The sequence below is a fragment of the Schistocerca cancellata genome, chromosome 2, assembly GCF_023864275.1.
Source record: "Schistocerca cancellata isolate TAMUIC-IGC-003103 chromosome 2, iqSchCanc2.1, whole genome shotgun sequence".
NCBI lineage: Eukaryota > Metazoa > Arthropoda > Insecta > Orthoptera > Acrididae > Schistocerca > Schistocerca cancellata.
The window spans coordinates 396,680,709-396,703,068 of NC_064627.1; the positions used below are offsets into that span (position 1 = coordinate 396,680,709).

The window sequence follows — 22,360 nt, forward strand, 5'->3', positions numbered from 1 at the left end:
ACTTCCAGCGGCACATGTCGAGATTGTGGACGTCCATCACATCCCAATACTCCATGTGCCCCACCTCCCATCTCTGTCAACTGCGGAGAGTATCATTCACCTTGCTAATTTTATACATTGTCCATCTTTCTGCAGTTTTTTCTCGCGCTTTATCCAACTGTTTACTTTAAAAATAAGTTGTTTTCACCGTTCTAGTTTCTATGATCTACCTTGTGAATTGTTTTTCCCAGTTTCTAGCTGTTTATGTTGAGGGCCTCCGTATCTTACTTCTAGCGTGTTTAATTATATTACTATCAATTCTTGTTGTTTTTGTTTCACATTGGTTCTAGGTGACCGTGTGCTTTGTAGTTTCCATCATTCTCATTCGCTGAGTGTACATTCTCGTACACGAAACGGCATCGGTGATACGGCTTGCAGGTGGCTGTGTGTCATCCAGTTGGTCATCCGTCTAATCACTGCATAGTAGGCGACAAAATACGAATGTGTTGCGAATGGAGTTACTAGTAAAGAAGTGATAAATTAAAACGTCATGCCTAATGTTGCAGTTTTAACTGCATGAACGGCGAAAATGTAGTGAGCCTCAATTTTTTTCCTTTCATCTTCTTGCGGGGGGAGGGGTGTCAACGAGGGAAAGTATCATAGAAATTTGCAACTATATGTAAATTTTGTTGGGATTCACTAAGCGCCTTTATGTACAAATAGTGGATAAATATTGTCCATGCAATTTGCACGCCGTGAATTACGCTGCTTCAAGACATATGCACAGTTTCTAACTGTAATACTTGACTTGATGTATTAAGTCCTTATTGTAACACTATAATTCTTAATGAGTAGATTATGACAGCATTTTGAATTTTTAGATTCGGTCAATAACTGTATGACATAATGAAACTGAAATTTTTGTTGCTCAAATGGGAACCTTTAGATAAGCAACCTGCAACTGGCTACATGGCACAGATCAGCCTATTAGTAGTGTGGATGCTCAGGAAATACAGCCTTCGCGGTGGAGTTCGTATTCACCCTGTAGACTTTCATTTTTTGTTCTTTATACTTTTACAAAGTTAGCTGCAAGTAGTCTATTTCTTGTCATTTTCGCATAGGTTCACGACAAACTTGTTTCGCCGTTTTTGCCATTTTCAAAGCCGCGCGGGGTAGCCGTGCGGCCTAGGGCGCCTTGCCATGGTTCCCGCGGCTCCCCCCGTCGGAGGTTATTCCTACCTTGGGCGGGCGCGCGTGCGTATGTGTGTGCGTGTGTGTGTGTGTGTGTGTGTGTGTGTGTGTGTGTGTGCGTGTGTGTGTGTGTGTGTGTTATCTTTGGCGTTAGTTAGTTAAAGTTAGATTAAGTAGTGTGTAAGCCTAGGGACCGATGACCTCAGCAGTTTGGTGTTATAGGAACAAAATGGCTCTGAGCACTACAGGACTTAACATCTGAGGTCATCAGTCCCCTAGAACTACTTAAACCTAAGTAACCTAAGGTCATCACACACATCCATGCCCGAGGCAGGATTCGAACCTGCGACCGTAGCAGTCACGCGGTTCCGGACTGAAGCTTTTAGAACCGCTCGGCCATCTCATAGGAACTACGCACAAATTTCCATTTTCAAGTGTTCCTGTTGACATTACTTTTACGTATCATTTTATTGTAAGTCTGTGCAACAGTACTATAAGATTTTTATCTTATGCTTAGCCGGCCGGGGTGGCCGAGCGGTTCTAGGCGCTACAGTCTGGAACCGTGCGACCGCTACGGTCGCAGGTTCGAATCCTGCCTCAGGCATGGATGTGTGTGATGTACTTAGGTTAGTTAGGTTTAAGTAGTTCTAAGTTCTAGGGGACTGATGACGTTAGAAGTTAAGTCCCATAGTGCTCAGAGCCATTTGAACAATCTTATACTTACGTCTAGCTGGAATGAGATTCATTATACGTCTTGGAACGCTGCTTCTTTTACTTACTACGTTGTTAATACAGGGCACATATTCGCCTCGTATAGAAATCTCGTGTTATATTTTGAGGGTTGTCAAATGAAAAGTTGTTCCATTGATGCATTACGTTTACAAGTAAATTATATCTTAGGTAGTCAGAGATATTTTTTTGCCATAAATATTGTCTATTTTTGTATTGATTTGAGTTTCTCGTGATGTGTTCATCCCGGTTCTTTCTCTATTATGTTAATAAAGTTTTTCAGATAATTTTTATGTTTGAGGTGACCTATACTAATAAGGTAGTCAATAAAAGAATTTACGTTCCAAGATGTTTTATGGACATCGCTCCACCTAGACGTAAGTATAATATAAGATAAAAATTCCATAGTACTATTACATAGACACACCGGTCAAAGAAAACCATCATAACGACCGGGAGAGCGGTGTGCTGACCACACGCCCCTTCTATCCGCATACTCAACTGAGGATGACACGGCGGTCGGATGGTCCCGATGGGCCACTTGCGGCCTGAAGACGGAGTGCTGCTGCTATTACATAGACGTAGAATAAAATGATACATAAATATAATTTCAACAGGAACATTTGAAAATGGCACAAATACCGAACACGCTTGTCGTGAACACATGTAAAAACCAGCCCGTTTGCTGTAAAAAGTGTCATATTGTGACTTTATGCAAACTGCAGGCCCAGTAGAGGAGAGATACATTTTTACCTCGCTCAATAGGCCTATGGACACAAAGTACCTAACACTGCTACGAAATAATCTGCGCCGTACACTGTTCTATATAATGTAGCGGTTGTTGTCGAGGTACGGTGAGGGGTTGGAGAGAGGCGTTGGAGGGGTTGTCTGCCTGCAGGTGGCGGCAGGCCGCTGGCGCCTGTCCAAGCGGGCCACTCTCGCCGCGGCTGCAGTATTTACGGCGGTCGCGACCCCTCCTCCTCCCTCTCACCCCCCCACCACCAGCAGAGGCGGAGGCGAGGCACGCGTCGTAATCGGACGCCCGCCTTCGCAGCCCGTGGCCGGAGTTACACAAGCCGCGCCCCACGTGCGGCTCCCACTGCCAAGTACGATGCCTCACGCTCCCGCTACCATTGCGACCTTCTGTTCCCCACACGCTTCAGTACATTTTACAGCGCGTTTCGATCTGCACTACTTGATGAAAAGTATCCGGACAACCGTGTGTAATGCGGAATTGACCACTAGTTGTCACGAGAGGCTGACCCGCCAGTATAAAAGGAGGCGGGGAGTGCTGCGTTGCCAGCATTGAAGTAGTAGTAGCAGCAGAAGAATGGGTCAGTCAGGAGAGCTCACTGAACTTGACCGTGGACTGGTCATCGGATATCACCTGAGTGACACATTTCTCTACTCACTGCTAAGCGATGCTTGATGTGGTGTAAAGAGCGACGCCAGGGGACAGTGGATTACTGGAAACGAGTGATCAGTCACCTGTATCATGCGGCAATTCGATGGAACTATTTGGGTTTGGCGAATGCCTAGAGAACGCTACCTGCCATCATGTGTAGTGTGTGATCCTGTTTTTGCGCTTGACATAACTCTAAACGCGGAAGGATGTGAATACATCTTAAAGCACTGTGTACTGCGTTCACAGGTGGAGATAGTTGGTATCAGCGTGCCATCGCATCCTCTCATAAAGCACCATCTTAAAGCAACAGTCTGTGTATCTTAACATTCCCGAAATGGACTGGCCTATGCAGAATCCCGTCCTGAACCAAATGGAACGCATTTGGGATGAATTAGAACGACTTCGCTCTAGACCCCAGCGTCCAACATCACTGCCTTCTCGGCTCTGTAGGAAAACGATCTGCCACTTCTTCATATACAGTCAGATACGTCATTGAAAATGTCCCCAGTAGAGGTCAGGTCGTCGTAAAACGAAGAGAGGACAGAACCCATATTAAATTCCACTAGTAAGTGTCCGCATACTTTCGATCATATAACGTATTTGCAGCCGTGTGTGGAATCCTTAGGCAGAGATAAAGCGGAAGACATCTACAGCAATGGTGTCGGCAACACGCGAAGACACGACTGAACCAAAACTCTTACCTACTTACAATCAAAGTTCACAGTCATGGTGACAGCCGGGATTTGTACCTGTGAACCTCTCAGTACAGGAAGACGCCCCTAAAAAGTTACGGGCAACTGTGTCCGTGTGATCTTTGTGACTAGGGAAAGTTGTTAGTACCCGTGACGGATTGTAATAATAGTTCGCAATATATTCTTCGTTGAAGAAAAATCGACGTCCAGAATGAATTTTTCTCTTTTGCAGCGGAGTGTGTAGTATTTGAAACTTCCTGGCAGATTAAAACTGTGTGCCGGACCGGGAATAGAACCCGGGATGTTGCCTGTAATCGGAAATGCTCGTGAAAATCAAAGATCGGGTTCTAGCGCACAGTTATAATCTGCCACGACGTTTCAAAAATAGCGTTTGTCTTCCTCTGTGCGTCAAAACTCTGTAATTTTTGACACACTCAAGACTGAAGTTTCCTTTTTCGCTCAGCTCTTAATAAGTATAAGCGGTTCGCGAGATAGTTAAACGAGCCAATGGCAAAGGCGACGCACTTCGGATTTGCAAATATGGGTTTTAGCGGATGCCTATAGTTTCTGATGAAGCCTTGCAGCTTTAAACAGTGTAATAGCAGAAGCTGCTCCGAAGGTAATGCCTTCAGTGTGATTACTTTCGATCAAGACCTGATATGCAGGGATATGCACCCGGAGAGGCTATTCTTTCCCATGTATACTCACTTTTATTGTTGATCGATGACTAGTCCGTCATGGCTCCGGAGAAGGCATTTATTATGGCGCTTTGTGTGTGTGTGAAATACGAGCGTGGAACTGAATCTAGCGGTGCTTTTTCCTTTATTGAGACTTCACAGTGAGGATAGGTTGATTTCGACAGTCGCATTACAGTTACAGCGTATTTCACGAAGCACACCGCAGCTCTTTCATAAAAGACTTTCTTTTGCAGCTCCATTGCGTCTTACCGGAGGTAACTGCATTGACTCTTTTGGTAATCATGCCAGTCTTTCACATGTTTTTTGAGTAACGAGAAAGAGAATATGGTTTGGGTAATATTCAACTTTAAGATGGAAAATGTTTCCCTAAATGTCATATGAGGAAGTTTGCAGAGAAAATTCTCATTGTCTCCTTATCCAAATTAAACGACGTTGTCATTTCTCCGCTGTACAGTTTCAAATAAACCTTAATATGGAATGATCTGGTAGGGGGCCATCAGAGAGCGTTGTGACGGTATTTTTGAGTTCACCGTAACAGCTGCAGGAGTGTCGGTTTATAGCAGCTGAGCGAAGCACGGCGCGTGCGCTTTATCGCGGTGCAGCCGTCACCACTCGGCTTATCCACTGGCTTTCGCCTATGTCAGGTTTCTGCGAAAAACTGCTCGCATCTCTGGTTCAATGCCCTAGGCTGCAGCGAAATCGCTCTCAGCGTTAGCTCGCTTTTATGCCGAGACATCACTGCCCGGCGGATCGAAACATTTAATTAGATTCGTTGCCTTACGAGTGATTATTCAACTTAGAAGTTGCTTTTACCGACATTCGTTCGAAATTTGTAGGCTCGCCTTCTAGGCAACAATAGCTGCCGATAAAATTTGTCATTAAAATGTGTGCTAAATGTTTGCTGCCTGATCCACACAGTCAGTTTGATACTAGTAAAACCAAGTTTGATTATGGTACTAGCCGATAATATTAAAACCGAACTCTAATAGAAAGAAAAAGAATACCGTAGAACAAGCAGCGGTACTTTCCCAACGCAATGTATTATCTGTTGGTATACGTGTCTGCCTTGAGATAAATGTCAACTCTTGCACTTACCAAACGCTCATGTACTCTTCGTGCATAGCCTACATCCAGCACGGTTGTCACCAGTTAGCTCCGTCCACGGAAGGACCCCAGTGCAAACAGGTACGAGTTCGTGCCAGCTGTTGCTGTCTGTGTAGCTACTATTCCTGTTTCTAATATTGTGCACAATTTGTATTTTAATGCAGTCGCAACTGCACGTAACTATGTAACTAGACTGCGCTTGTAAGCTTATGGAAGACAAAGCACTATCTTTAACAACACATGTCCTCCCGATAAGCGCCAGCCGTGCCCTTGACTTGAACACGGTCTTTGTCGTTGCCGTTGTCCCGGGTAGGTTGGAGGACTCCTCCAGGTCCGAAGTTTGTGATACTTGGAGTTGCTGCGTATCCGTTGATCGACTGATGCATTAAACGGAGCTTTTACACTGTTTGCATTACCAGCATTGCAAAGTGGATGCTCCATACACCGCCTTAAGATTATTCCTGCTTTTTTTATTTTGCGTCTGAAATTTTCGTATTTTTATATATAGGTTTACTGCAATTCCCAATGAATATCGAAAAATTACGCTGTTAGCTGTAAAGCATTTCTTCGACGTCAGGCTAACTTGGTGTGTCACTTGTCTGGTTGGCTCTTTGTTCTCCTCGGCAGCTACCCTGATGATATTCAGCCGTTTATCTCGTGGGCCCACTTTTCTTGGCTGCGCTTCTGTCCTCGACCAACACGAAGTGTGTGCTGCTGGAGCCGTTATTGGCTACCTAGCTGGACTCCAACGACCTGTCCTACTATAAGATAATGTGTGGTTTGTAAGTTGCTTCAAAATGTGGTTGTTGTTGCTGTTGTGCTCTTCAGTCCGAAAGACTGATTCGATGCAGCTCTCCATGCAACTCACTCCTGTGCAATCTTCTTCATCTCTGAATAACTGCCGGCCGGTGTGGCCGTGAGGTTCTAGGCGCTTCAGTCTGGAACCGCGAGACCGCGACGGTCGCAGGTTCGAATCCTGCCTCGGGCATGGATGTGTGTGATGTTCTTAGGTTAGTTAGGTTTAAGTAGTTCTAAGTTCTAGGGGACTGATGACCACAGATGTTAAGTCCCATAGTGCTCAGAGCCATTTGAACCAGTCTGAATAACTACTGCAATCTGCATTCTGCTGGATCTGCTTACAGTGTTCATTTCTTGGTCTCCCTCTACGACTTTTACCTCCAACACTGGCCTCCAATACTAAATTGGTGATCAATTTATGTCTCAGAATGCGACCTATCAACCGATCCATTCTTCTAGTCAAGCTGTACCACATATTTATTTTCTCCCCAGTTCTCTTTTCTCCCCAGTTCTCTTTTCTCCCCAGTTCTCTTTTCTCCCCAGTTCTCTTTTCTCCCCAGTTCTCTTTTCTCCCCAGTTCTCTCTTCTCCCCAGTTCTCTCTTCTCCCCAGTTCTCTCTTCTCCCCAGTTCTCTCTTCTCCCCAGTTCTCTCTTCTCCCCAGTTCTCTCTTCTCCCCAGTTCTCTCTTCTCCCCAGTTCTCTCTTCTCCCCAGTTCTCTCTTCTCCCCAGTTCTCTCTTCTCCCCAGTTCTCTCTTCTCCCCAGTTCTCTCTTCTCCCCAGTTCTCTCTTCTCCCCAGTTCTCTCTTCTCCCCAGTTCTCTCTTCTCCCCAGTTCTCTCTTCTCCCCAGTTCTCTCTTCTCCCCAGTTCTCTCTTCTCCCCAGTTCTCTCTTCTCCCCAGTTCTCTCTTCTCCCCAGTTCTCTCTTCTCCCCAGTTCTCTCTTCTCCCCAGTTCTCTCTTCTCCCCAGTTCTCTCTTCTCCCCAGTTCTCTCTTCTCCCCAGTTCTCTCTTCTCCCCAGTTCTCTCTTCTCCCCAGTTCTCTCTTCTCCCCAGTTCTCTCTTCTCCCCAGTTCTCTCTTCTCCCCAGTTCTCTCTTCTCCCCAGTTCTCTCTTCTCCCCAGTTCTCTCTTCTCCCCAGTTCTCTCTTCTCCCCAGTTCTCTCTTCTCCCCAGTTCTCTCTTCTCCCCAGTTCTCTCTTCTCCCCAGTTCTCTCTTCTCCCCAGTTCTCTCTTCTCCCCAGTTCTCTCTTCTCCCCAGTTCTCTCTTCTCCCCAGTTCTCTCTTCTCCCCAGTTCTCTCTTCTCCCCAGTTCTCTCTTCTCCCCAGTTCTCTCTTCTCCCCAGTTCTCTCTTCTCCCCAGTTCTCTCTTCTCCCCAGTTCTCTCTTCTCCCCAGTTCTCTCTTCTCCCCAGTTCTCTCTTCTCCCCAGTTCTCTCTTCTCCCCAGTTCTCTCTTCTCCCCAGTTCTCTCTTCTCCCCAGTTCTCTCTTCTCCCCAGTTCTCTCTTCTCCCCAGTTCTCTCTTCTCCCCAGTTCTCTCTTCTCCCCAGTTCTCTCTTCTCCCCAGTTCTCTCTTCTCCCCAGTTCTCTCTTCTCCCCAGTTCTCTCTTCTCCCCAGTTCTCTCTTCTCCCCAATTCTCTCTTCTCCCCAATTCTCTCTTCTCCCCAATTCTCTCTTCTCCCCAATTCTCTTTTCTCCCCAATTCTCTTCAGTACTTCCTCATTAGTTACATGATCGATCCATCTAATCCTCAGCATTCTTCTATAGCACCACATTTCTAAAGCTTGTATGCTATTCTATTCTCTTCTCTTCTTCTCCTCTAAACAATTCCTCGTTCACATTGCACTTCCATACATAGCTACAATCCACACAAATATCTTCAGAAAAGACTTCCTAACACTTAACTGTACATTAGACGTTAACAAATTTCTCTTCTTCAGAAACGCTCTGCTTGCCGTTGCCAGTCTACATTTTATATCCTCTGTATTTCATTATTTTGCTGTAGCACCACATTTGAAACGTCTCTGTTGTCTTCGTAGCTAAACTGTTTATCGTCGATGTTTCACTTCCATACATGACTAAATTCCATACAAATACTTACAGAAAAGACTTGTTTCTTTCATCCGTCCGATAAAATATGGAGCAGTTCCGATGTCCGCGTACCCACATCCATGTTGTTTAATTGGCGTATTTCAACTAACGCATGAAACATGTCGTATGGGTTATTTAACATGAGGTAATGATCTTGATTATTTGTCGATCAGGGGTATTATTGGTGAAGTATACACGTTTCGAATTAGACTGACTTCATCTGCTTCTAATAATGAAAGAATATTAAAAGTGTTCGTAAAGTACTGATAACAATAATGTCGTGCAGTCCAGTTAACCACTTTGGGAATTTTGCTCATTCTGTATGCAAACTGATAAGCATTAAACGAGACGTTTCATACGTGTGAAAAATTTGCGAGTTGCACATTTTTCTTACTAGCTCTTCTTGAAAGATGTCTTATGTCTTTCTGCAGAACTGCATAAATATCTTTGATTTACAATTTATCACCACTGTTCGTTAATCGTCGTCACAAAATAACGCCTTCAGTATTGCACGAATGAGGTTTTCTAAGCTACCTGCTGATTTAGTGGGGTACACTTCCTGAGAATTTGGCCAATTAATCTTTCAGGCATATGCTTAGCCTTCAGTTGCATTTACGTGGTGCCTTTCCGCTGTACATCGCTCCGTACTCGTACTTATATATATCTTGTGGATGTGACTATTTCCAGTGATTGACCACAGTCGTATAATGACGCAGTAATGGGTTTTTCTGCCCATTTATGTGGAATATGTTAAATTTATTTACGTTGAGGGTCAACTGCCAATCCCTGCACCAAGCGTCGATCCTCCACAGGTCTTCTTGTATTTCGCTACAATTTCCTAGCTTTGCGACTTCCCTATAAAGAAGAGCGTCATCCGCGAAAAGCCTCATGGAACTTTATACTTTATACGCTAGGTCATTTAAATATATTGTGTAGTGTAATGGTTCTATAACACCTTTGGGTTGTAAACTCCTTATTAATCGGTTAAAGCGGCCATACGACTATGATAGCACATGCCTAATGAATTTGATTTTGGACAAGGCTATCGGCTCCGAAAAAAAAAGATCGACTGGTTAGTGGAGAGAAATGTACAAGAAGTTATTCTAATAAACAACGTATCCTACTCTAGCACTTTCTACTTATATGGATTTTGTTTAAAACTTAAAACAGTGCCATCACTCATGTAAAATACGAAAGAAAAAGGGGTATCACGTGACTCAGAGTACACTACAGATCTAACTAAAATAATACAGGCATTAATTAATACGGTCGCCAGCTCTGTTGTGCAGTGTCTGCTCAGTATCTAAACCATAATGCGGGCAACACTGAAGAAGTAACTGTTTGATTGTAAGTGTGGCAACAGATCGTCGACATACTTTTCTGACAACACAACACGATACGAAATAATAATGAACAAAGAAAGCAATTGTCTTACATCGTTAACACTCACATACGTTAATTTGGAAAAGATACTTAAACTCATCACTGAAAAGCAAATAACTGACTGGAGGTAGCTTTCTTGTTACAGCAATAATCTACGTAAGCTTAGATTAACGTCTACTTACATTCATTAGATTCCTGGATATCTCAAGCTAGTTTCAATGGATTGTAATCAATGTGAAAATATACTGGGTTAAATAAGCAACTCTTGGCTTTCAACAGACTGGCAACGCCGAAATGCGAACCAAACCGGCACACATCAGGATTATTACAATATACACAGATATGACACACATAAACTTGACTTACTCTTTTCTTAGATTTAAGATTGCCAGAATAACTTTGCTTTGTTGTCATTTAATTAGCAAGAATAACTTCGCTTCTGAACATTATTTAATAACAGAGTTAACTTATTAAAACTTCCCTATTACTTACTTACAGTTATCTTTCCGGCAAATAAACAAAGATGGCAATGAAAGCTTTTTATTAGCTTCTTTAACGACACTAGGGTATCCAGTAACTGGAAAGTAACTGGATCTTAAGCAGATGACAGTGACTGAGGATAAGGACAAGATTAGGTACCTACAGTTTTAATTAATGTCAGTAAAATTATGCCACTGGGTAATGCCTCTCAAGGTTTCAAACGTGAAAGAAAGTGAAACGATCTTACACTTCGTTGCTGAAGTTAAGCCATCGTCTTTGTTGCCGTTGACAATGCTCCTGCTGCTCTATGCATACTGCAGGCACACCTTGATTAGCAATGACAAATTATGGGACAAGGTCTTGATGTTATTGGAGCCTCTTAAATCTGCTCACACCTGTCATACTCTTCGTGTCTCTCTAGTAACAATTCCGACTCACACAAGCCAGACATTCTACAATACACGCTCCACTTTCACGTGTTCACGCTCACGTCTCACATCCAAGTAAATCTTACGCACGTTCTGCTCGTAACGTCACGCATTCAGACACAGCGCTCCTACATAAGTTTTTGCTCTCTGACACTTTCCGTGACGGGTTTATCTCAGAAAAATTACACCTTAATACAGAATAATTGCCGGCCGGGGAGGCCGAGCGGTACTAGGCGCTACAGTCTGGAACCGCGCGACCGCTACGGTCGCAGGTTCGAATCCTGCCTCGGGCATGGATGTGTGTGATGTCCTTAGGTTAGTTAGGTTTAAGTAGTTCGAAGTTCTAGGGGATTGATGACCTTAGAAGTTAAGTCCCGTAGTGCTCAGAGCCATTTGAATCATTTGAAGAAAAAAATTTACACAAGTTACAATACATATTACATTACTAATTAACACATAGTATCTGAAGGTTTACAGAATAAAACAAGTATGTCATATCTACAATAAACGTAATCAGCAAAAAAAAATTTTGGTGGCGCATCTGTATTGCAGCGTCACAGGCTACACCCGAGATTATTTTCAGATCTGAAAATTTTTGTCCGCTAATAAAGACGTGCTGTGTTTTGTACACTAGGAACGAAATAACACAAGTGGCTCGATATTCCGTACTCTCGTTTTGTATGCTGTAGGTGGCATTTCGGAATTGTACCGAGCGTCTTGTGGAAGTCAAGAATAACGCCATGAACCTGGACACCTGTATCTACGCTTTGTGTGTCTCGTGGGCGAACAGAGGGAGCTGGATTTCATAAGATAGTTATTTGCCGAATCTATGATGATTCCTAGAGAGGTACCGGCCGTTGTGACCGAGCGGTTCTAGTTGCTTCAGTCCGGAACCACGCTGTTCCTACGGTCGCAGGTTCGAATCCTGTCTCGGGCATGGATGTGTGTGGTGTCCTTAGGTTAGTTAGGGTTAAGTAGTTCTAAGTCTAGGGGACTGATGACCTCAAATGTTAAGTCCTATAGTGCTTAGAGCCATTTGAAACTAGAGAGGGGATTTTTCAGTCTCCAGAAATCTCATAATACGCGAGCATAAAACGTGTTCCAAATTTGTACTGTATACGTCAGCGATATAAGCGTATAGTTTTGTGGGTGTGTACGACGACCTTTTCTGAAGAACGTTCATTTCGTGCGGTTTTTTTTTCCTCTGTGGAATTCTTTCCTTGTTGTTACACTGTGAGAGGCTGTGGGTAGCAAGCTGCGTAATGCAGACGTGTGTTTCCGCCGACAGGCGCTGGAGGTGCGGAAGCGGCTGGAGGAGGTGCGGCTGCTGGAGTCGCGGAAGTCTGCGCGGCTGCAGGACCAGGACACGGACTTCGCGCGCCTCGCCGACATGGCGGGCGACCGCCGCAAGGCGCCCTCCGGCTCCATCGACGTGCCCCTCTCCAACGGGTGAGTCTCCGCCCCCGCCTGCTCCTGCAAGTGCCTCGCCCCTGCCTTCTCTTGCTGCTCACACGCTTCCTGGACTACTTAATACAACTTTGCGCCAGTTCGGAATCTGAGGCCAGGTGTAGGGATGTGGATGTAGTGCGATTTTTGGCCTAACTTCGTCATCCCTGATTTCAATTGAGCCTGTGATCGTTAAAATCTTGGCTCCATCCTACTTTGTGGGGTCAGATGGCCCGCAGCATCGCAGAAACTTATTGGAACCAGTGACATCTCAGGGAGGCAAATTGAGTTTCCTCAAACGCCTTGCCTGGCAAGCGGTTATCACATGTCGAAAAATTATCACTTGATGATCTACTTCGTGAAACGTAAAATAATTTCTCCCTTATATTTTCATATAATGTCGGCGTAGCTGTTCCCGTAAAATAACACCGTTACTTTTAAAGTGAAAAGGAAAAGGTGTTGTGTACATAATCAAAATCAAACACACTCACACAAATATATATACCGGGTGATCAAAAAGTCAGTATAAATTTGAAAACTTAATAAACCACGGAATAATGTAGGTAGAGAGGTAAAAATTGACACACATGCTTGGAATGACATGGGGTTTTATTAGAATAAAAAAGAAGTATTCCTAGACGCGTGAAAGATCTCTTGCGCGTGTCGTTTGGTGATGATAGTGTGCTCAGCCGCCACTTTCGTCATGCTTGGCCTCCCAGGTCCCCAGACCTCAGTCCGTGCGATTATTGGCTTTGGGGTTACCTGAAGTCGCAAGTGTATCGTGATCGACCGACATCTCTAGGGATGCCGAAAGACAACATCCGACGCCAATGCCTCACCATAACTCCGGACATGCTTTACAGTGCTGTTCACAACATTATTCCTCGACTACAGCTATTGTTGAGGAATGATGGTGGACATATTGAGCATTTCGTGTAAAGAATATCATCTTTGCTTTGTATTTCCTTGTTATGCTAATTATTGCTATTCTGATCAGATGAAGCGCCATCTGTCGGACATATTTGAACTTTGTATTTTTTTGGTTCTAATAAAACCCCATTCTATTCCAAGCATGTGTGTAAAGTCGTACCTCTCTATCTACATTATTCCGTGATTTATTCAGTTTTCAAAATTATGCTGACTTTTCTGGCTTTTTGATCACCCGGTATATATACATATACATATATATGTGTGTGTCTGTATTAATAAGCTTATTTATGCATATAAAAGGATCCAATGTTCGGTATGAACATGCACGACTTTACGAGGCGTGATCCCATTGCTTTTCGTCATCCTTTGAGCTGACATATCCAGAAAGACATAAGGGACCTGCAGTTCAACGTGGACTCCGTACTCAGGTGTAGCTTTGCGTTGTCACATTAGCAATTGTCAGAGGTAAAGGAATCGATAAACACACACACAAATATATGTGTAGTATTTGAACTGTTGCACATTTTTGTATCAATGCAAGCCAACTTTCTGTTATCGGAAAGAAAAGAAATGGTTTTAATGTTACATCAGTATTTTACGGTCCACTAATGAAGTACATTACAATATTTTAGGATCGCAGCAGTACGTTTTATCTAATAGGATAACTTTATTTATTTACAGTCTTACACGATGATGGCGTTACAATCACAAGCGAAGGCTTACTTACCACAGTGCATTACGAAGTTTGATCCTATCGAAGTTGGTATGCTCTTGCCTACATATGGCTTGCAAACATGCTCACCCGGCTGTTATGGGAGCGACATGGAGTTTCATGTCGAGTTCAATAGGCTGTGCAGCTTAAATTTTCGCACGTACCTCTGGTGTTTCGCGTATATCACGTTAAGTGCCAGGAAAGTTCCATGACTAGTACTGAATCTTCAGATTTATTACTTTGTGTTCATTTACCACTAACAATGCTGCACAATCCACAACTAATTTCCTTGAACATTCGTGCAACACTATGACGGACATTAAGCTGTTATGCCAATAATCCAAGGAGCATATCTGTCAAGTAACCCTAGTGAAATCGTCCATGTTTTAAGTCCCTTAGTGGGTTATTTCCTAAAAATTTCGGTCCTTATCTTAAAGTTCCACCTTCCATACACTAAGTAAACCTGCACACTATTTATAAAGGAGAAAAACATTGTATAAAACTGATTCTTTCCCTCTAAAAAATTATATAGATCGGTTATGATTATGTAAAATTAAGTCATTTAAACAATCGTGAATAGTTGTTGCGTGAACTGTTTTGTTTTCCTTTACTATCACAAGAGTTCTAGCGTCAGCTGTGAACGAAATGAAGTTAAGTAAGTGTAATGCGCTCAACTGGAGCACGAAGTCTGAAAATATTCGTAACACAGACAGCTTGCTTAATAGCTCATGTCAAATAAAGAAAGAAGGCCACGCGTTTCTCGCTTCATTTATAGCCGAAAAGAAGGTGAAATATGATTTCAGATGCCATCATATTTACAACGTAATTGTTACTGAGTTGTCTGTATTCAAGAGTGTTTGACGTAAAAGCAATCGATATGTATGATACACTGTATGTTTTTATATGCCTTCTCCATCTGATAACAATAATGCTCTCTCCAAACATGACATATAGTATTTCATTTGTCTTATTTCTGCTTTTCTGTCTGTCGCCAACAAGTCATGTAGTCAGCAGCAGAAGTACAATGAAGACACTGTGCAGCGTCTTTTGTTATGAGCAAAGTAGTTTTATCCTGCATCGTCGTGAAGAGAAGTTGATCCCGTACTTCTCAGCTGAAGTATTACAGTTTGTGCGGGAAGATGTCCATCTGTACTACTGTCATAACCATCAGGCAATTTTCATATAGTCTAAATGGGGATGTATGAGCAGTACTTGAAAAAATAGTAGTTGTATCTCGAGTACAAATGTATTGTTCCTAAAATTTTGAATTTTTTTATCGTTAATCTCTAGTTATCATGGTGAAGCGAAATATGAAAATCTCTCTCATATATGTATTTAACAGTACTATAGCGCATTTCACTTCCGAAGTTTACAATAAAGGTTTTAAAAAATAATTCTGTGTAAATTTTTAACGATTAATGTAATACTCCTTGCTGTTCTTCGTGACTGCTTCGTCGAATTGTATTTTCCATTACAAAATGTTTTATGGCTCTTTTTATCTTGTTTCATAAGTGATCTTACTTGTATCAGTGTCATTCTTGTACGGGATGGGGCAAATAAGTGTTCCGGTCGAGTGGATACAACTGGAGGTGAATTTATGGATATAACCACGCCCTGTGACGCGCTCACCACGTGTACGCCCGTCACGTGATCCACACCGGTTCAGAGCGTAGTGCGGGTTGTTGGGGTTGGAGGGGGGGGGGGGTTTGGGGGAGGAGGCCAGACAGCGAGGTCATCGGTCTCATCGGATTAGGGAAGGGCGGGGAAGGAAGTCGGCCGTGCTCTTTCAAAGGAACCATCCTGGCATTTGCCTGGAGAGCGATTTAGGGAAATCACGGAAAACGTAAATCAGGATGGCCGGACGCGGGATTGAACCGTCGTCCTCCCGAATGCGAGTCCAGTGTGCTAGCCACTGCGCCACCTCGCTCTGTGGATGCGGGTTGTCAGTCTGAATGGAGGGGAGCAGCGGGTGTTCGTTGTGGAAAGTTACGTGACAACAAAGTCGTGGAAACGTTGTGGTCAGCTGTTTGCTGAGAAGTTTAATGCTGTCAAAGTGCCAACAAGGAGTGCCTTGCAACGCATAGTCCGAAAATAGGGTCAGAATCTGTTTCGAACAGGTCAAAAAATTTTCCGAAACGTGCCTGCACACCAGAGAACACGGCTGCAGTTCACCAGAAAATGCTTCAGAGTCCTACCAAATCAACTGTATTTCCTTTCCTCTGTTGCGTTTCTTTGTAGCCTGGAACTCTGTTCTGCGGGTCACTTTTATTTGCCCCATCCTGTATTTTGGGTAGTTAAAGATTCAACACCCAAGGGTCTGTCATTCCTTGACACTTTGTAGTGGTGCCTACACTGCTGACAAAATGTTTGCAGTATGCACAGTCACGGACGAAGGACGTACGTATTGTGTGGCAGCTCATAGACGAAGCACGTTTTTGTACATTGGAGGCTAACTTGTCCACTGCTTTAAACGCAGCGGTTTAAGCCGCCGGCCTTCTGGCTAATCTTGGCGCAGGACTCCAGTTTATTTTTTGCTTGTTGTGCAGTCTAGAATGTTGGCACAGGTGACTGAAGTGCTAAACATCCCAGTCTTCCATTTGCCAACGTCGAATAGTTTAAACGTTTGATGAATTGTAATGAAACTAAATGCGTTAGGCTGCCGAACACAATAAATTAAGTACATTTCAACTGTGAAAAAGAGCGAATAATAGTGGAGTTCACCTGAACGCAAGTTGTTTTCAGGAAGTAAAGAGAGAATGGCAAGAACGTCGAAGCTGTTGTGCTATAGTACAGCAGATGGGCCACAGAAAACTGCGAAAGAAGCAGTGAAGCGACATGGATAAAATCATGAAAACCAAACAAATGAACACTTTTATATGCTAGTATATCATGTATACTGCTTGTTGTGTCGATTTGAGGTGGAATGGTTGCACGCTGTAATCGAGATGACATACTTAAAGATTACTGGATTTTCACGTGTTTCACCTGTTATGGGATCCGGAAAATTGAGTAGGGGACTTCAGAGACGGCGACTGGCGGACATTCCCGAAATAGCAAGAGGGAGTTGTGCGTCCAGGGTTCAGTTCTGGGGGATAGAGGTTACAGTTTGTTAAAGTCTTAATAATTGTGATGATGATAATTCGTTTACATCAATGCTTAACACTTCGCTGTAGCACAACTTCCATTAAATTGCAATTCAAGGAAATACAGAATTGGAAAAGGTTTCGTCCGAAAATTTAAGTAGTACATGTGTCATGCAACTGAGTTACGAAATATAATAGCAACAAACTCTCAAAACTTTACAGCGTCACAATTTAATCGATATAAAATTGTAGTGTGCAGTTACCATTATCAGTATTCCACTTATCGCAACGATTGTTAACCACGTCTGCGGACTACGGTTATTTGAGCATATAAGTGTGGGTTTTGTTGTTTCTTTCCTCCGTTTACGCCTGCGTCATTTGCTTGCACATGGACGACAAGTATCCTTTGTTAAATACAGCTTCTGTTCATCTAGACTTCATCACCATTTTCAAATCTCTTGGTTTTCAAGATACTTTAGCCTCCGTAACTTAGCTAAGAAATTTGGAAACTGACCTACGTAAAAACAAACATTTTTGCTAAAGTGGTTTTGGGGTGGTGGCACGATCCCTAGGAACCACCCTCCTCCACTGCGGTTGGATTCACACCTGGCAACAGGCATCTCATAACAATGACGCAGTTACCCAAGAGTAGTAGTATTGGACTAGGCACGTGGATAAGAATTGGCAGTGCGAATAGTTGCGGTGACTATACGTTGGTATGAGATTTCAGCTCTGACTATGTGTACCGTTGCCTAGGTGGCTATACAGCTTCTTTTTCTTGGTCTTGTCCCGTGTCTGCACGAGGTCCGGATTGTAATGTGGATTTGGCAATGTTAATGATAGAGGGTGGCCGCCAGATGCCGTTCCTGTCGTATCCCTCCCCCTTTCATCCGTCAGGACGGAATTTGTTCAAATGGTTCAAATGGCTCTGAGCACTATGGGACTCAACATCTTAGGTCATAAGTCCCCTAGAACTTAGAACTACTTAAACCTAACTAACCTAAGGACATCACACACACCCATGCCCGAGGCAGGATTCGAACCTGCGACCGTAGCAGTCCCGCGGTTCCGGACTGCAGCGCCAGATCCGCTAGACCACCGCGGCCGGCACGGAATTTGTGTAATCCAACTGTCTGCTTGTAGCGTAATCCGTGACAAAGTGTGAGAACATTATAGAAATCTTTGCTAATCTTGAAACTTAAGCGGGACGTGGGTACCAGCCCCGTATTTGCCCAATCGGATGTGGAGAACCACAGTCGGACTGACTGGCACGCCGGTCCCCTTCGTTAATCCACCGTGCGGATTCGAACCTGGCCCTACGCGCCCCCCTTCCCCCTCCCCCCCCCCCCTCCCCACCCTCCCGAATCCCGGAAACGGTGCGCTAACGCCTGCGGCTATGCATGCGCGACCCGCTTGCGGTAGCAGTAGCTAAGACCGTGCGGCGTATTGCGCACTGCGTGCGGTCTGGAATCCCCTGTGAGAAGTGCAGGGCCAGCAGCCGCTTCGGCCTTCATGTTGTGGCTTTAACTCGCTGTGTTTGGGAATGCGCGCCGGCTGGAATTTTAAACTGGCGCACACCCGGAAGGGCCGGGAGCCGGCAGCCGGTGATGACGTCACAGGGCCACGCGCTGAAGGCCGCAGGCAGGAGGCAGAGGCAGGGGCGTGCCTCTCACCCACGCCCCGCTGCCGCCTTGCAAAAGTCTGGGATCCGGGTGGCGCGTGCACAGGCCGGATGTGAGAAACTGCCGCTCGCAAGCCGTGAACGGTTCAGTTTGAAACTGACGGCCTGCCTCGCCTTGGCGCTGGTGGCATTAAGTATCTACGGCCGGGCGACTCGGCTGGCGTATCGCTAATAAATTACATACACAAACGTTACTCGTGAACCAGTTCATTGTACTGAAAACCGTAGCAGGCCGGAGTGGCCGAGCGGTTCTAGGCGCTTCAGTCTGGAATCGCGCGACCGCTACGGTCGCAGGTTCGAATCCTGCCTCGGGCATGGAGGTGTGTGATGTCCTTAGGTTAGTTCTGAGTTCTAGGGGACTGATGACCTCAGAAGTTAAGTTCCATAGTGCTCAGAGCCATTTGAACTGAAAACCATATGAAACTGACAACAATAGTTCCTCAGAGTAATCTCAATGTACAGAAATTGCGGCGACGGGCTTCCATCTCTACGTACAGGTTGATTCAGCTGCCTCTGCTGACAGGTTTCATGTAACGCCTTAAAATACAACGCTAAGATTTTCATATTCATTCGCTCAGGGACCAGACAAGTACGCGGTACGGTATGGTTCGTTACGCCAAAACTATTAGTGCTATGGAGAAAATGAACAGGAAATGTAATGTAATTAAATTTTGTACTGGAATACGTTTTCACTAAAGGCCGTAGTTTACGAATTATTAATGAAAAATGTACAAAAGTGACTTCAAACCCGTTGTTCTTGAATAGTTCGAAAAACGTGACTCATTTCCTACAAAAATGTCTTGCTCATTCTTTTCTGTACGACTAATAGTTTGCACATAGCGAGCAAGAGAATATGAAAATCACATGCGTGGTATTTGAAGGCACAGTGGGTTGCATAAAACCGATCGGTAGGGGCAGCTGAATCAGCCTGTATAGAAGGAGAGGACATCACTGACTAACTGACTGACTCACCACTCCTCAGCACAGTCTGCTAAGGACAGAAACTTGAAATTTGGTGTGTGTGTTGACCTTCTGCTGTAGGGATCGTTTATCGTCTATGAAGGGATTTCTTTTATTTCCACCCCCTAATATGGTGAAATAGGTGATGAAAGGTTTTTGAAAAATGATCGCTATTAAAGCAATTTTGAAGCTAGAAGTACGAAAATTAGTACTTGGTTTCTGCGCAAAAAAGAAATACATGTTTAGAATTTTAGAAAATTTAATCACTTTGAGGGTGAATGAGCCGGTTAAGGGTCTTTTTTTAAATAAATCATTATTAAAGAGCCACTAATGCATTTTTAAAGCTACATCCATGAAAATTAGTACGGTATTTGACTTCTTAGAAAAAAAGTGTTTTATCAGCGTTTTTGGAGATTCAAGAGCGTAAAGTAGGGGATGAAATTTTTCGTGGAAATATTTCATTAAGAAAGCATTTTTGAAACTACATCCGTAAATTTGTATTTGGCATCTCAGTTAGAAACGAAAGGAACAAATTTTGGTGTTATTTGGAAATTCAACCCCTAAGGGAGTAAAATGGGGGATGAAATTTTTTGTGGACATATTTCGTTAAAATTTTTTGAAAACTATATCTATATAACGTGGTACCTGACTTCTAAAGAAATGTGTGTTAGGTGATGAAGAACTCAAAAGCTGTGATTAATAAAGACTTCGACTTTATCTACCAGAATCGCGTTTTGGTCAGAAGTATATTGACAAAACACCATGCTTCTATTCCCCTTGTTAGCGTGAAAAGTTTAGGTGTCGCCATTTTTGTGAACAAAAAAAATCGATTAAAGGAAAACAAAAAGTCTGTGTAGACCATATAGTCTACGCGAGAGAAGTAGCGGGCGCTAAGCTAGTTTATAATACGTACGGATGAGAGAGCATTGACTCTTCGGTACTACGGCAGCCTCGAGTATGAGCTCGTCGCAGCACTCGGATGTGGGGCTACCTGGTCGTAATCAGATAGCTGTGCCAGCGCTGGGGCTGGGCCTGGGCCTGACTACACCAGCAGGAGCAGACGGTCCCAATACACAGGACTGGCGGCGTGGCGGGAGACGCTGTGGAACAAACACTACAGTGGACGGCTGCGATGCCCGCGCACTACCTGCGCACACACTGCTCCACTACCTGAGGACGGACGACCGGCAGCTTCTTGCACTCTGGAGCCATTCTAATGCTTTCCCCATAACTGCTTTCTAGGCGAGTACCTTGCGTTGTTTACTGGAATCTCTCCATTGTACCTGAGACCTCTTCCTGGAGCCGGCGATCTACAACATCCCGTGAAGCCCACATTCCCTGTATCTTTAGCAGAGACGGTGAAAGAAAATTTGCTGACAGTTGGCAGCACTGTCGCCAGCTTTCAACAAGACACATATACAAAATCGCGTTACATCATTGGTTGAGGGAGACGCGCGAAGCAGCTGCGCCAAATCCAATGCAGCTGTCAGGGATCTTCTTTTACCGATTTTGAGGAAGGTCAGAATAGCAAAATGATTGACGGTTGAGCTTGGGTGAGGGCCATGTCCTGTCGGTTAGCCGTTACTTGTGCGCGCAGCATGGGTGCGGTACCAGCAACTGTTGCTTCGTAATGAATATGTTCGCCGCGCGGGATTAGCCGTGCGGTCTCAGGCGCTGCAGTCATGGACTGTGCGGCTGGTCCCGGCGGAGGTTCGAGTCCTCCCTCGGGCATGGGTTTGTCCTTCGGATAATTTAGGTTAAGTAGTGTGTAAGCTTAGGGACTGATGACCTTAGCAGTTAAGTCCCATATGATTTCACACACATTTGAAAATTTGAACAATGAATATGTTCACGCGTTCTCTGTTAATGCTCTTTGTAAGATCGCAATAACCCTGACACTTTTCTACGTAATCTCATTGCTAGCATCACACATTACGCTACGTAAAAGAAATACGCCATCCGAGGAAGCAAAACCAATAACAAGAACGAATCGCAACAGTTACGTTTACAATTCGCCATTCTCCGCAGCTAACTCGTAACTGGTATCTGAGGTAGCAGAGCGATACGACGGTGAACAGGGCGGTGAAGCGCAACCAAACTACTCTCTGATTGGTAGCCGCCTGTAAACAAATACCTGTCAATCACTATGTTACTCTGATTTAGATGTAGCTTGACCAACCTGACGCAGGTGTCGAATTCTCATCCCTGGTACAGTAGACTATATACGCGGGCAGTTCAATAAGTAATGCAACACATTTTTTTTCTCGGCCAATTTTGGTTGAAAAAACCGGAAATTTCTTGTGGAATATTTTCAAACATTCCCGCTTCGTCTCGTATAGTTTCATTGACTTCCGACAGGTGGCAGCGCTGTACGGAGCTCTTAAAATGGCGTCTGTAACGGATGTGCGTTGCAAACAACGGGCAGTGATCGAGTTTCTTTTGGCGGAAAACCGGGGCATCTCAGATATTCATAGGCGCTTGCAGAATGTCTACGGTGATCTGGCAGTGGACAAAAGCACGGTGAGTCGTTGGGCAAAGCGTGTGTCATCATCGCCGCAAGGTCAAGCAAGACT

The 22,360-nt window shown here is 44.2% G+C and overlaps 1 protein-coding gene across 2 annotated transcripts in view; it reads left to right on the forward strand.

Annotated features, from left to right (window-relative positions):
- Window positions 1-22,360, forward strand: part of LOC126161821 (zinc finger protein 395) — a 515,999-nt gene that overhangs the window by 130,372 nt on the left and 363,267 nt on the right. For both annotated transcript variants that reach the window (XM_049917923.1, XM_049917924.1), the window contains exon 2: window positions 12,264-12,424. In XM_049917923.1, the coding sequence (XP_049773880.1) occupies window positions 12,264-12,424 (161 nt within the window). The remainder of the gene's footprint in view (window positions 1-12,263; window positions 12,425-22,360) is intronic.